At 38.5% G+C, this 14,388-nt stretch overlaps 1 protein-coding gene across 1 annotated transcript in view; it reads right to left on the reverse strand.

The window, feature by feature from the left end:
* Positions 1-13,256, reverse strand: part of vipr1b (vasoactive intestinal peptide receptor 1b) — a 39,392-nt gene extending 26,136 nt beyond the window's left edge. Inside the window, exons 1-3 of the mRNA XM_020646613.3 lie at positions 12,991-13,256; positions 7,136-7,226; positions 4,154-4,264 (exon numbers count right to left, since the gene is read on the reverse strand). Of these exons, the coding sequence (XP_020502269.1) occupies positions 4,154-4,264; positions 7,136-7,226; positions 12,991-13,044 (256 nt within the window). The 5' untranslated portion in view covers positions 13,045-13,256. The remainder of the gene's footprint in view (positions 1-4,153; positions 4,265-7,135; positions 7,227-12,990) is intronic.
* Between the last annotated feature and the right edge of the window lie 1,132 nt (positions 13,257-14,388).

A 14,388-nucleotide genomic window follows, 5' to 3' on the forward strand; every position in this document is an offset into this window, starting at 1 on the left:
TATCTTGCTCTGTAATGTCTTGGTACATACGCTGACTGTGCTGTACCTTTCATAAAACGCAGATAAAATGAATCAAAGTAAAAGCTATTGTTCCTCATCGTTTTTCCATATATAAAGGAGAAGCCCTCTCAAAGGAAAAACAGATAAAAGAAAGTACTAGTGCATGAGACTCAATCAAACATCAGTAAAAGTTCACGGACATTATTTGTTCACAGTGAAAATTTAAAAAAAATAAGGAAGGAAGATAAATGAAGAACTTCAACCAAAGCCTTTACATGAGTTTGAAGACGTCTACTCCATTCAGTCTGACGTGAAAGCCTGCTCGTGTCAATGTATTTACCACGGTGAATATTAGAATGGTAATCAGGTCTCAGATCTGCTCAGCAAATAGCCTCTGATACTCATACGTTGAATAAAAAATGTTCAATTTAGATTACAAAGACTCAACCTCTAGTGGCTCGCAAAAAATAATTCAAAATATTTCAGTGAGAAGATAATAATGATTAGCCGCAGCCTTCTTTTTTTTTTTTTAAAGCATTTTCAAAAGTATGTTCATCCATCCAGTCTGCTCTGACAATGAGCAGGTCTAAGTTACATGTCTCTGACTTTACCATCAGGACTACATGTTTTCTGCATGCTGCCATCAAGTGCATTTAGAGTTTCCAAATGCCTGCCTGTCTAAAGTGCTAATGTTTAAATACACAAGTTTTATACCATATTTTTAGTTTCCACTGGCTGAGTTGACTTTCCTTAGACTAAAAACATGCAAAGGTATGAATAGCAGCAGGATTTTTGGTGAGGCTTCAGAATACAACATTACTAAAGTTTAGGATTACTGTTGCAGTAAGACTTCAAACACTTCAATTCATGAGAGAAGAGCTGTGAGTCAAAGAAGGTAGAAATAGTCTCTCCTTGAAGTTAAAATCCTTATAATAATCAAACTGAGAAGACTTTTCTTTTGCTTCGTATATTTCACAGCTAAGTGAAAATATAATGCAGCAGAATATACCACAATGACCACATCAGTCCCATCGCCCCAATAGTTGTAATAGCTGGATATCAGCACGTCCCGCAGTCAGTGGGGGGTAGAATGGTTTTGACCTGCTGGGTCACAGACACAGAGGCATGAGAGGAGGGGGTGAAAAGCTGAAGGGGGAATGACTCAGAAAAGATGTTGAAAAGATGGAATAGATATCCTCCAGCAGAGATCTGAATATATTTCTCTGGGAAAATGAAAATAAGGACCTGAGGGAGAGATTCACCAGCATCAAAGAAAACATGCAAACAGGTGTCTGTGCTGATTTGCTCCACAATCAGCCTCACTTTGATGCAGGTTCAAATTCAATAACCTGATGTTTAATTCAAACGGGATACTAGAATTACCACTTGGAGGTTGTATCTCTCTCTTATGGTTCCCACAGGATAAAGTGAGGAAATATTTGAATAAATCAGCACCTTAATACAAAACAACATTAAACAGGAGATGTCACATCCTGGTAAAGTCTGAGGAAGAAGATATTTAACACTTTTCTACAATTTAAAAGTTTGACCAGAACCTGCTGGACACAAAGGGTCTTTTTCAGCCTCTAAGTTAAAATAGCTCCTTTATGTGTGTTGTGTTTAATGTGAGAAAAACATTGCTCTCCTCTGTTTTTTCTCTCTCTTCTTTTCAAGATAATGAAGGAGTAGGGGGAGGTTGAGCGAAAGCCCAAATGGGGCTAGTCTTACTCAGGGCATCCCACCCTCTTTTCTTAGATCACTCTTCAGACTTTTTTCTGGGTCTTGCTATTTTCTCTTGTGTTCTCTTTGCCGTTCTTGCATGTGTAATGTTGGCACCAGGAATAGTTGCATTTTAGTTGTGGGGGCCATTAGGGTCCAGGGTCCACCTTCAACAGACTCTGAGCCTGAGTCTGTTGAAGGTGGTAATGCTTTTCTGGTTGCTGTGGCAACAAAGGGGCATAAGGTATATGTAGCTTATCAGTAGGTAATAGGAGCGTAATTGGGATGATGGGAGTCTTCACTGAGCACTTTACCTTTCATCAGGGCGGATGTACCTTGTGTTTATTTCAAATGTTTTGCTCTTATGTCTTTTGAATGACGCACTGATAATGTAGTCAGTACACAAGAGATGACGGAGTTAAAAAATTACGAGAGCTTCAAATTATCTTGATGCTTCTGAAATGACTTGAAGCGTCGACCAAGTCTAATGAAAACTCAAAGAAAGAAATCATTAACAACTTTTATTTTGAAATCTTAAGGCCAGTTTCTCAAAGACTAAATTGCACTTGTGATAACAACTTACATTTCACACCACAGCCTCATTGTGTCACTCTTCAAGGTCCTAGACACAAAATATGTTGTGGTGATATTTCAACACAAACACAGTGTCCTAATGTTTTCTGGCTGAGTGCAGTTTACCCTTGTAATGCATCTTATACCTCTTATCCATGTTAGAATGAATGAATAGAGGCTTAGCCCCAAGAACATTGAAGGCAGGATGACAGATGCTAAATCTAAAAGTGAAACTCTCCTTGGAAATAGCGAGTAAGACCTATAGTAAGAGCATGACTGGCATTATGAGTCCATCAACTGTCTCCAATCAATGCTGCAGTCACTGCTGCACAAGATAAACAAAAGTCCCTTAAGAGCCTTCTAACTCAATCTACCTGCAGTTTGCTGTTGCACAGTTCATTCATTTGCATGGAATGCACCAAATGAATGTTTATAACCTTCTTCAAACATCCCAATTGATGGATATTTTCTTGGCAATGCAGTAAGCCGTGCATGTTGTGGCTCTTTAATATAATTTTGATTGTGGTTTTAACTGTGGAGGTTTTGCTGATGCCAAAGTGTTTTCAGGCAGAGGAGTTGAAAGAGTGCGACAAACAAGGACACAAGGTTTTGTTGGAAATGCAAGAAAAACACAGAAATGCATCAGAAAACAAAAACCTCAGTCAGAAAAACAACATGCAAGTTTAAAAAAAAAAAAAAAAGATAAGACTGGAAGATACAATTTTGAATAGAGCCCATAACAACATTCCACAACATTGTTGAAGAGGAAGGTAGTCAAGTACCGTGCCTTTAAAAGCTGATTCAACAAAATGCAAAAACATAGTGCTGTTTCTCTTTCTTATCTGTGGTTAGTGATTCCTCTCTCCTCCTCCCCCCGTTTCGTCTGTGCTGCTTCCAAAATAAAGGTTATAGAGGATGAGCTGGATTCCTTGTTCCTTGGATTCCTCCGTGTTTTCTTAGACCCTGATTATAATCTGTGACTCAGCGCACATTTTAAATCATTTGGCTCATGTAAACGCTGTACACGGCTTACGGTTACCCTGGATCTACTTTTATCCTGGGTTTAAGGTGCCAGGAGGACTCCCACATATCTCCCTGAAACAAGTTCACAGGGTCAACATTGTTATTGTGGGTTACATTTTTCCCAGAGTATTGATTGTAAGGTGCTGTTTAAAACTGCTTGAGAGAACAGTCTTGTCTCCTCGCTTTGTGAAGTGATGAATATTGACAACAAATATTAAACTATTGTATGAATAAAAGTTGTGAAAATTGGTGTCTGGTCCTTTGAATAACAATGATATAATGATGGTTTTCACTATAGCATCATGAACTAATATACAGTTTGCCTTGAGTTTTCTATCTCAGGCTCTCTGCAGGGTTTCTAATATCTTTCTAGTGACTGTAAAAACAGCAGTTTGATGACTCTAAATGTCCATTTGCAAGCAGCGCAACACATTTCCTCTTCTGTATCTAGTCCCACAGGCTTGGCTGTGTGCAAATAAGCTCAAATATCACAACACTCAAAGCTGATGTAAATATGAATAAATGAGGCTATATAAATGTGTCTGCCTGCCCTTAGCATATTTAAAAAATGGCAGAACAAGATCCTGTAGGCTTCAAAATTAATGATTCCACTAACACAGCATGATAAAATTTCACATACTCAATCTGTTAAACGAGTTCTAGAAAACACGATTTACATAATTTCTTGCTCTCATGTGGAAAAAATCTAATTTTGAGTGGATTTTGCAGAACCTTTATTCAGCTTTGATGAGCCAAACAGAGCAGAGGTTTTGACGCTGAATATGAAAACGTAATAGCATGTTGTGTTTACATTATCTGAAGGTATAGGCGTGCTTACCTCTGTGCTGGTCATTGAAGTAGCTGAAGTAAGTGGGGCAGGTAATTGTCACCACCTCTCCCACACTGGCTGAAGGCCAGCAAGCAATGATATCCCACATGCCCTGGCAACCTGCCCGGGGGAGACAATACCATTAACATGGCATCACTCACTTTGTGTCAGACACAACAACACACACACACACACACACACAGGCTCGCCCTGGTAAAATTCAATCATTTGCTTGACAAGACACCAGTGACACAATCAATGCTGTGCAGGGTCCACATGTCATATAGGATCAATAATAAGCAGAAAAAAATACAAAGGAATGTAAAGAATTAAAATAACCCTAACCCTGATTGAGAAATTCAGGGTCGATATTGATACCAACGTTTAGAATAACAGTTTAGCCGATGTTTAATCATTATTTTTTTGTAATGCCAAGTGCCTATTTTTCAAATGAGCTGTCTTTGCATGCATTTAAATCGCTGCTTGTAGTCCCTGCTCTTGAAATGTCACAGAAATGTGTCTTAAAAACAGATGTTGTCGATCTAGTAAGACTTGTAAGACTCCCGCACTGCCGACATTTTTCGACAAATCTGAGTTTTTCTAACAGGTAACTAAAAAAAAAACCTTTTCTCTGAATCAGCAGTAAAGTGGCCTGCCAGCATTGAACTGATGCAACACAACTCATACACATCAGCTCGCTGCATGCCAAATATCTTTCAACAGGGCTGATATCTGCAGATGACGGTGTTCAGCTGATACATTTGTCCATCCCTAATTTTAAATCATGTTTGTAATGGCCAGATTTAATGCACAGCAATTGGTACATGATTACTACAATTCAAGACCCAAGGCTTAAAACGTACGGTCTCTCACTGAGGTACACACACGTATTCATTTATTAGGGATGTGACCTCAGAGCTGCTTTACCTTCCTGTGAGGAAGCAGATAGGGAAGTAGAGAAATGAGGCTTACTCAGAGATAAGGAGCAAAACTGTTACAATACATGTAGTTTATGTCTAACTAAATGCACAATGAATAATCAAAAGGTGTTTTTCATTTAAACAAAGCTGAATGAAGATAGCATAGAGGGTCATAGAAAGGAGAAAACACATATTGTATTGTGGAGTTTGTCACTGCAGCTGTGTTGACTTGAGTCTTAGCATGTGTGTTTAACTTCTTCATATATCTCGACCTCAGTTTGTCAGGCTTAATAATAAAAGGCCTGAGATTATCTTAACCAATGCAGGAGCTCCACAAGGCACAGTTGTATCTCCCTTTTTATTCACACTTTATACTACTGACTGTAGGCATGTCCAAAGGTTTTCAGATGATAATGCACTAGTGGGTCTCCTTCCCCAAGGCAACAACCTTGTCTACAAAAAAGAGATTGAATCTTTTGTCAGCCAGTGTGTTGCAATATTTTTTAAATTGAATGTTTGAAAGATTATTGATTTGAGGAGAAAAAGGGAAGAGGTCTCCACACTAATCATTAAAGGTCAGCAGATTGTCCAGTTTCATAAATAGCTTGGTGTCTTCCTGGACACTAAATTGAATTGGAAAAAGAAACACTGATGGAGTATTTAGTCAAGACTGTTTTTCTGAAGGAAGCTTAGATCCTTAGACATTAGCAAGAACCATCTTCAAATTTTTTATCAGGGAATCTTGGCACGTGTCCATGCTGCGCTGGAGGGCCAGTCTGTGTGGGGGATAGAAAATAGGATCAATAAGCTGATCAAAAAGGCTGGCTCTGTGATTTGCATTACCCAAGACTCACTTACAGTTACCTTAGAGAAGAAAATGAGGACCAAACTGAAAACAGTTCTGATCTTTGAAGGCAATCCTTTCCACAGTGTTATTAATGGACTCTGAAGCTCTTCAGTGAGCGACTAGTAATGCCTTAGTGTTCAACTGAACGACTTAGAAGGTCCTTTGTTCCAGCTGCAGTCAGATATTTTAATGAACATTGTTCGTTGTAGCTCTGATTCATGGCTGTAAATGATGTCTCAAATGGTTTCAATGGTGTTTGTTAATGATTTACTTGTTGTGTGTGGTAATTGTTCTGTCAATATTGTTTGTTGTGTGTATGAATTGACCAGGAGACAAATAAGTTTCCCCTCTGGGAATCTAGCCCTTATTTTAATATTAGTTGCTCTGAGTTGAATATGATGATCAGCTGACGTCAGACTTGTTCATGATTGAGAGGTTACTGCACATAAAGTTAACGCCGCATGTGAACGCAGTTAGGGAAACTCTGGGTTGACTTGTCAGGCTGATCACCAGCTTCATGTGACTGTTAAACAGGATCTCTTAGGTGTTAATGGTTTATGACGCTTGTACAGTGGTATAGGCCACTGGAACACACAAACACAAGATCAGGGGCAACAAGAAACAAACTGTCACACAGACTAAACACACTGGGGTGGTAATCAGACAACAGAAAGAAGACGAGCAATGTAAAAAAAAAAATGACAGAATACAACAGGAAATGATAACTGAACAAGAAAAAATAAATGAAGTCAAGAGCTTTTCAACCAGTTCAGTCGCCTCCTGGCCATTAGAGAGAATGCAGTTGTATAGTCTGGATTACTTTTAGTGCTTCCTCACATGTCTTTACTTTGGAAAACCACAAGGCTACATCCACTTCTTATTTACAGACTATGGGTTCGACCGTCTCTACTGGTATAGAAATGTAATCAATCACTAAAGCCGAAGCTTTCTCTGTCCCATGCCATCCATAGTGAATATGATGATCAAGTGTTTATTCTTTAAATGTCAATCAATCACTCTTATAAAGCTCTTACTATTATATTTATATTTTATTTGTTGAGGCAAAGTCCATTTAGGAAAAACTACATTTCTGCCTTTAGACTCCCACACTGGCTTACATTACATCACTATTTATTCACTCATGCTGTTTCCCATTTCCTCCGAATGGCCTCGTGCACGCCCCAAAAACAGTCACAGAGAGGGAAATGAGTTTTAGAGAATGACCTGAAGTGAGGTTCCCGAAAGTACTATTCTCACAGTGTTCCTTCTCCAGCTCGATCTGGTTCACCACGTCACACATCTGCAGCGTGGACACCTGTGGAAGAGGCAGAGGAGAGCACATTGAGGTGTCAAATGTGTTTCATTCACAGCACAGTTAGTCCGCGGAAGATTTGTGTGAACTAAGGCTAAGACTGACAGACACTCGGTTCCCCTGAATATGCTCTTTTAAATAATTTAAGCCAGCATTTTTCTGCACCACATTCCTGCAGCTATGGCCTGTCAGTTTATGTGTTCCAATTACTTTGGCTAATAATACTGCAAACACAGAAATGTTCCCCCAGTAATCTAGCCCGATTGTTCATCTGTGGCAACAAAGGCTGAAGAATGGGAGCTGACAGCTGCTGGCAGAGAGCCAGTGGGTCAATGAAAACGTGGAAGACGATCAACACGGAGCTCGAGAAGGGCAGCGCAAATGAAGAGAGAATAGAGAGGGAAGACATGTCAAGACCGGTGGAAGTGGAGGTCATGATGAGAGAGGCAAAGCACATGATATATCAATGTATACTGTCTTTTATGGTCCACTTGATCTGTTTGGTGCGCTTCATACTGGAGCTGTCAAACATGAAATCATCCTCATCAGTCATCCACAGATACCCCTTTAGTCCGACCTCCCAGTTCATCTGATAATATTGTAAACAGCAATCTGCAGCTCGCCTCAGACAAAAAAAGAACTGTTGTTAATAAAAAATAAAATCGACAAAGCAACAATACAGTTCTGTACATTTTTTTTTCTCTTTGTTCAAGTATATGCGTATTAAAGTGATAACTCAATGCAATGAGACAAAAAAAAAACACTCAGAGGAAAGCTGTGTTCATCCTTTAAAGAAGGAGTACGGACACTATCTCCAGCATGTCGTGTGCTCGGCTTTGTGATGTCTACTTTCGCAGGAATATTGAAGAGCACACAGATATGAATACAAAATATGATTTCTCTTGTTTCAGAGTGCTTCAAAATTACAGAACAATAAAATAAGTCGCATAACAGAGCATCAAATACGAGTCAAATATTAAATCTGAAGTGTTGCATAGCAATAATAAATACCAAAGAAAGCTGAAAGCAGCAAAAGTTGTATTGACTTTGAAGTAATATTGACAGTAGTATTGGAAGTGTTAATGACAGGCATGAAAGTGAAAGTAAAGGTTATATTACACCTGAACAATCAGGTCAGATCTCATAATATTCCAGTCAAAGTTGATGCATGATATAATCTGCTTAGGGTCTACAAATCCTTTAAACTAGTACCTTTGTGTTTGGGGGCGTTTCATTGCTCCCATGTCAACTTACTGCACAAGCAGAATAAAAATGATTTTCAGAAATGTTACATTTGACAAAAATTATGTTTATGACTGTATATGACACTGTAACTGTATCTGCTATAACAAAGTATGCTATGACAATAAGGTTTAATTTCTGTGTGCACTTTGAATGTGAGGTTATTTTGCAACATTATAGATATATTTTTAAAGCCAAGTATTGTCCAATTTACTCAAGTCTGATATGGACACCTAAAGCCTATGTATGGACATGTGGAAAAAAAACCGGGGAGGACTCGTGTATGTAGTAGTATAAGCTTTAAAACGAACATTGTTGTCAAATCTGTATTTCTGGAGAGAAAGCAGAAGTCATTTAAAGTTCTAACCAGGTACTCAAACTTTCTTGAGTAGTTACAAGTTATAAATTCAGAGTATTTAAGATTTTCATGTTTGGAGGGTAACTTTAAATCCTACTCAAAGGAGCTTTTACGTTTTGGCTTAAGGTAAAGGTGAATGATGTCATTAATACTTCTTAGCACTGCTGTAGCTACAGCTCAGACCACAGGAGTTTAAAAACCAGTTTAAGAAACTAAGTTGTATCCTGCACTTAAGAAGAAACTTCCAAGATTTTTTTCTCCAATCTCAAACACACACTATACGTTTTGGAAAAAATATGGTGCATGACACATTACCAGATATTATCAAGATTATTGAGTTTGCCAGAGGGGGCAATGAGGATTTAATCCGGTATAAATCACCCCCAACAACTCTTTAAGTCTAACTCCAGCAAATGTCTGTCAGTAACATCCAAATGTGCTACTCTTGACTTGAAAGCAGCACATCAACACAAACATGAAGGGTAAGAGCTACCTTAGGGAAACAACCATGGAAAATATGATAAAGTGTAGACCACACATAAAGTGTTGTGAAATACGTCAATGCTATTTACAACCACTTCTCCAAAAACCCTCTCTCCCTCTCTCCCTCTCTCCCTCCAGGGATGAGGTTGTCCTGACACTCTCAAAACCCAAAGTACTATGATCTCAGGAGTTTTTGCCTTCAACTGATAACAGCTGAAAAATCCGACATATCCTGAAGTAAAGGCAGCAGCACATGGCTGGAGGCAGGAGATTCAACTGCTCACATGCTTCTGTGACGAGCAACATGGATAAAAGAGGAAGAGTATTGAATGTATCTGTTTTCAATGAAACAACACCGTATCCCAGGATGCATTTGATAATAGTGAGCTTAAAACATTATACAAGTGATTCAACCTGGACTGTTTTATCATCATGTCTGGTAAACATAATTCTACTATTATAATGTTTTTTTAAAGTAAGTCTAATTCATGCAAAATTAAGTTTGTTGCTGAACTGTTTGCCACAGGTATATACAATTTTACAAAATTATTTGCACTTGTAAAAAAAAAGCCTCTCTTCTTTTTGTTACAGATTGAGGAAATTGAATGAACTGATTTCAGTTATTGGCTTCTGCTTTCAGTAAACCCACAACAACAGAGCATGTGTCAAAAACTGCACTCATCAGCATTTTTACATTTCCCTTTACCCACTGTTAAATCCCCTGTTATATCAATGAATTCTCTAAAAGTGACTGCAGACTGCAGTTCTTAACTCCAGAGAGTGCTATAACATCTCTCAGTTCAGTTTCTTAGATCACAACTTGATTGTTGGTGCACGTACCTCACAAACTGCAGCAGGAAGCTGTTTTCAGCCAAAAAAAGAACTCTGATAAACCCACCGTGAGCTGGCAGACAAGTCAAGCAATGAGCTTTTTAAACACAGTGGAGCATTAGTATGTTATGTGATGTTTCCATCAGGAGTAAATGTGGACCGCAAATACAGACCTAAGGATTAGTAAAACTTGAACCAACATTTGAATGGAGGACAAAACATGACAAAAAATGTAATCTAAGGTTTTTCCTTTCCTCTGACTAATTGCGGCTTGATCATTTACAGAAGAGAACAAGTACAATGGTATCCAAATAATATCAACTGAGTCCAATTAGCTGCCTTAGTTTAAGATTCTTGCTGTTGTGCATTGTAAGTCAATAACTCACTACAGTGATGTTTCAAAACTTAGCCAGATGCTCAGTTTAATTTGGATAGAAAGTGTTTGGGTTTCTTGGCACACCAGTTGCAATAAATCACACAGACCATTAATGCAACATAAACAGTGGAGAAAATGGTCTTCTTGTAACTTAGATTTGAACCTAAGGCTGCTAAGATCAAGCTATCTACATTGCATCGAGGCAGTTTATCAGATCTCGGATTACTCTGTATAAATTTGTGACTAGAGCCAGATTACACAAAGAGGGAGACCGTTCATAACAAAATAATCATCAGAGTTCAGGAAATGGCAAATCCACTTACATTTCCTAAGTCATATAGATACAAGATACAAGGGAAAAGTTTCTGACAGCGATTTATGCTTGAGCTGAATATACAATATTATCTGCAACTAAGAGACCTGAAAACTTACTGACATCTACTCTCTAGACAGACCAGCCATTAGATTGCTTTTGTAAGCAATTAATCAAACTGTCAGTCTACAAAGCAAAGCCATTTACACCAGGAGAAAAAACATCAGATTAATATCTGTCACATTTGAAAGTTTGTTAGCGCAGAGCTGGTCACAAGGGGAAGAAGCTGTTTCTTCAATTATTAAATGGTGAAATGGTAAATGGACTCTAGCTTGAATAGCTCTTTTCTCATCTTCTTACAGCTCAAAACTCTTTTACACAGCGGGTCACACCATATCCTTTCACACACTGATGGCAGAGGCTGCTACATAAAGTGTCCATCAGTATTAACTTGTCAATTCATACATATTTATACACCGAAGGAACAGGAGCAACTTGTGGTTAAGTGACTTTCCCAAGGACACATTGGGCACTGTTACAACTTCTTTTAAAATACTTTTAAATAAGTTTTACACAGCCTTGCTCCTACATACATCACTGATCTTCTTCTACTAGCCTGGTTACAAATGCTTCCTTTTTTATATGCCTCATGAGACCCACATAAGCCCCAGGGAGAGAGCTTTTTGTTTTCATGCCCCTACACTCACTGCCTCTTTGTTGAATGTTTCTGTCATTGTTTTAACTCCGGTTTTTATTTTGTCTTATTAAACTTTTTACCATGCTTAAGTTATTATATTATCACTTATATATTTTTTTAATTTATTGATTTTATTTAATTGATTCATTACATTTTCTATTAAACTTTTATTCATTGAAATTATTGTATTACCTTCCTTTTTGTTTTTATCTCGTTGTTTATTTTTGCTTTCAATTCTATCTATTGTGATCAATTTATGTTATGTCCTTCTGTTTTTTGTGAAGAACTATGTCCAGAATGTATTGGTGTATGAAGGGTGATGTACAAATAAGGCAAAGTTGAGTAGAGCTGATTGTTCTGATGATACCTTATTACCTATCAAGATAGACTGATGAAACATGTTATCTTGTAATTGTACAAAATTGTAAAAGAGCATTCCTGTTATAGTCATTCCAGCTATAGGTTGATCCCTGACATGACTTAAAGGAGAGAGAGGAACAGCTGCAGAGCACATTAGACATTTATCTATAGCAACAAAACACAATGAAAGTCCAACATTCCCCAGGACTACAAAGAACAGGCCCATGTGCTGCTACATGGATTCAGTCAAAGGCTCATAAGAGTCTTTTCAGAAAGTCCCTTTAAGATTTCTTATTTAGTTCTCAATGTAGCTTCTTAGAGATCTATAATACAACACATAACTGCAGAAAAGCCAATTTGTCAACTACCCTCATGTGTACACTTTACACTTGCCATATTTACATGCAACACTGAGGCACTGAAAGGTAAGCCTATCATCATGGGGATATGCTCAAAGGCTTTCCCTCCAACTATTCAATTTATCCAAATTAGAAAGGGAAAACATCTATGAAATGTAAGACCTAATTGGTGCAGCTATTTAACAAAACAGTAGAAAGCCCTTCTGTTGATAACTGACCTAAGAGGATTTCAGATTAAAGCTAAAAAAGGAAATGAAAACCAACACTTAATCTTATTTGATTCAATTCTAATGTCAGCAATCAGAAAATGTGTGCTCACCAGCCTCAGTCTGAACAGTCTAATTTGACTTCTTCTGTCCTGATTTTTGTTGGCAAAGAAAGCGTAGACTTCTGTTAAACAAAGTGAGCCAGACATAAGGGCTTCAATATGTTCTTTAAAGACAGGAGTCCATAACGGAGACTTGCCCATAGATTTTTCTTAAACGAGTAAAAATAAATAAATAAATCAATGTATATGATATGTTTTTCATAAAATCAGTTGATTATGATATTATTCAAAGGTTTACCAAAAAACAGATAATTGCACAGCCCTTTATCACAATAAAAAGCCTAATGGGTATAATATCACTGTATGCGTAATTAGACAGATAGATAGATAGATAGATAGATAGATGGAAATTATCCTTTATAACCATAAAAAGTGAAGTTTCCTTGACGAAAAATTACGCAAAAAAGATAACCCACTTACTTTTGGCAGATACCCGTAGAGCAGCAGCACAAAGAACAGCTGTGAAGCATCCATTTCGTCTTTAGCTATTTAATCCAAGACTGCTCGATGTTGTTAAAACTCCTGGAAAAAACCTGTATGAGGAACGCGAGGTTGTATTTTTAAGTGTTTACGGGTGTTGAGAAGAGCTGAGACGCGGCTCCGCTTGTATTGAATGGTTATTTGTGCAGACAGCGCTGTGCTGCTGCCCCCATCGGACTGCAGCGCTTCTCTCTGTGAGCGCTCCTCACTACGGAGAGCTGCGTCTGTTTTACTGTCCACCCCAACACCTCCCCCCTCCTCCTCCTCCTCCTCCTCCTCCTCCTCCTCTTCCTCCCCTTGCACATCCACCACCCATTCACAATTCCAGCCCACATGTCCCAAGGGTCAGTTTATGAACAAGTCTGTCAGCCCGCTGGGGATGGACTCATTTGGGTGTTATAGGAGGAGGATGATCTAGGCAAGAAGAAAGCTTATGCTTTGTGTTTCGTTCATAAGGATGTAAAGCCCAAATCGTACAAAACTTGTTGCAATTAACACCACTCCTGCTTGGAATTGATTCATTGGGGTGATTAATGGCATGTAGGGGCGTAAAAAAAAAAAAAAAAAAAAAGCTTAAAGGCTGAACTGTGTTTTTTGCATCATAGAGGGTAATAGTTAAATTTGGCATTTGGGAGATATGATGATTCTGATTGTTGCAGCCAACAATTACAGTCAGAAGAAGAAGGGGTAACTATTTACCCTAATGTGGGAATAAAACTGCAGGCTCTGTAAAGCAATGGTGAAAAAGTGTTTTGTAAAAAGAGAAATCCATTAACAGATGCTTGCTTTGCATGATAAAAAAGTCCATTACCCAAATTGCATTGTTGCATCATGTAATGGCTAAAGCATAAAGATGAGAACGATGTAACCGCAAATAATGTGATGCATGTCCATACCAGTCATGAACAAAACACAAGAACAGCGGGCGGAGGAAAGAGAAGACAGTTAGTTTCAATGAATTGGATTCTAGCTTTGGAGGTGACAGGGAACAACCAGTTGTTTTGTTTGGGTCAAAGCAGGGGGGGGTAAATAATGATCTACAGGCCCTTGCAGCACCCCTGCAGTCACAGAAAGACACCCATCATCTCGCAGATTACCAGCTGCAATATCAGACATCCTCCCTTCTTCATCTTCTAAAGCCAAAGTGTCACACTCGAGCTGTCAGTGTCTCGTCTGATTGACCACCGCTCACACCTGACTGGACCTCACGGCACAGCTCTGTGCTCAGTCTCTGTGGCCAGCTGAGATTGCCCTGCGAGAATATTTCTCTGCATGAACCCACCCATTAATATTGATGGTAAAAATGCTTTGGACCATGAGCACACACACGACATGCAT

This window comes from Labrus bergylta, chromosome 20 (assembly GCF_963930695.1).
Source record: "Labrus bergylta chromosome 20, fLabBer1.1, whole genome shotgun sequence".
Classification (NCBI taxonomy): domain Eukaryota; kingdom Metazoa; phylum Chordata; class Actinopteri; order Labriformes; family Labridae; genus Labrus; species Labrus bergylta.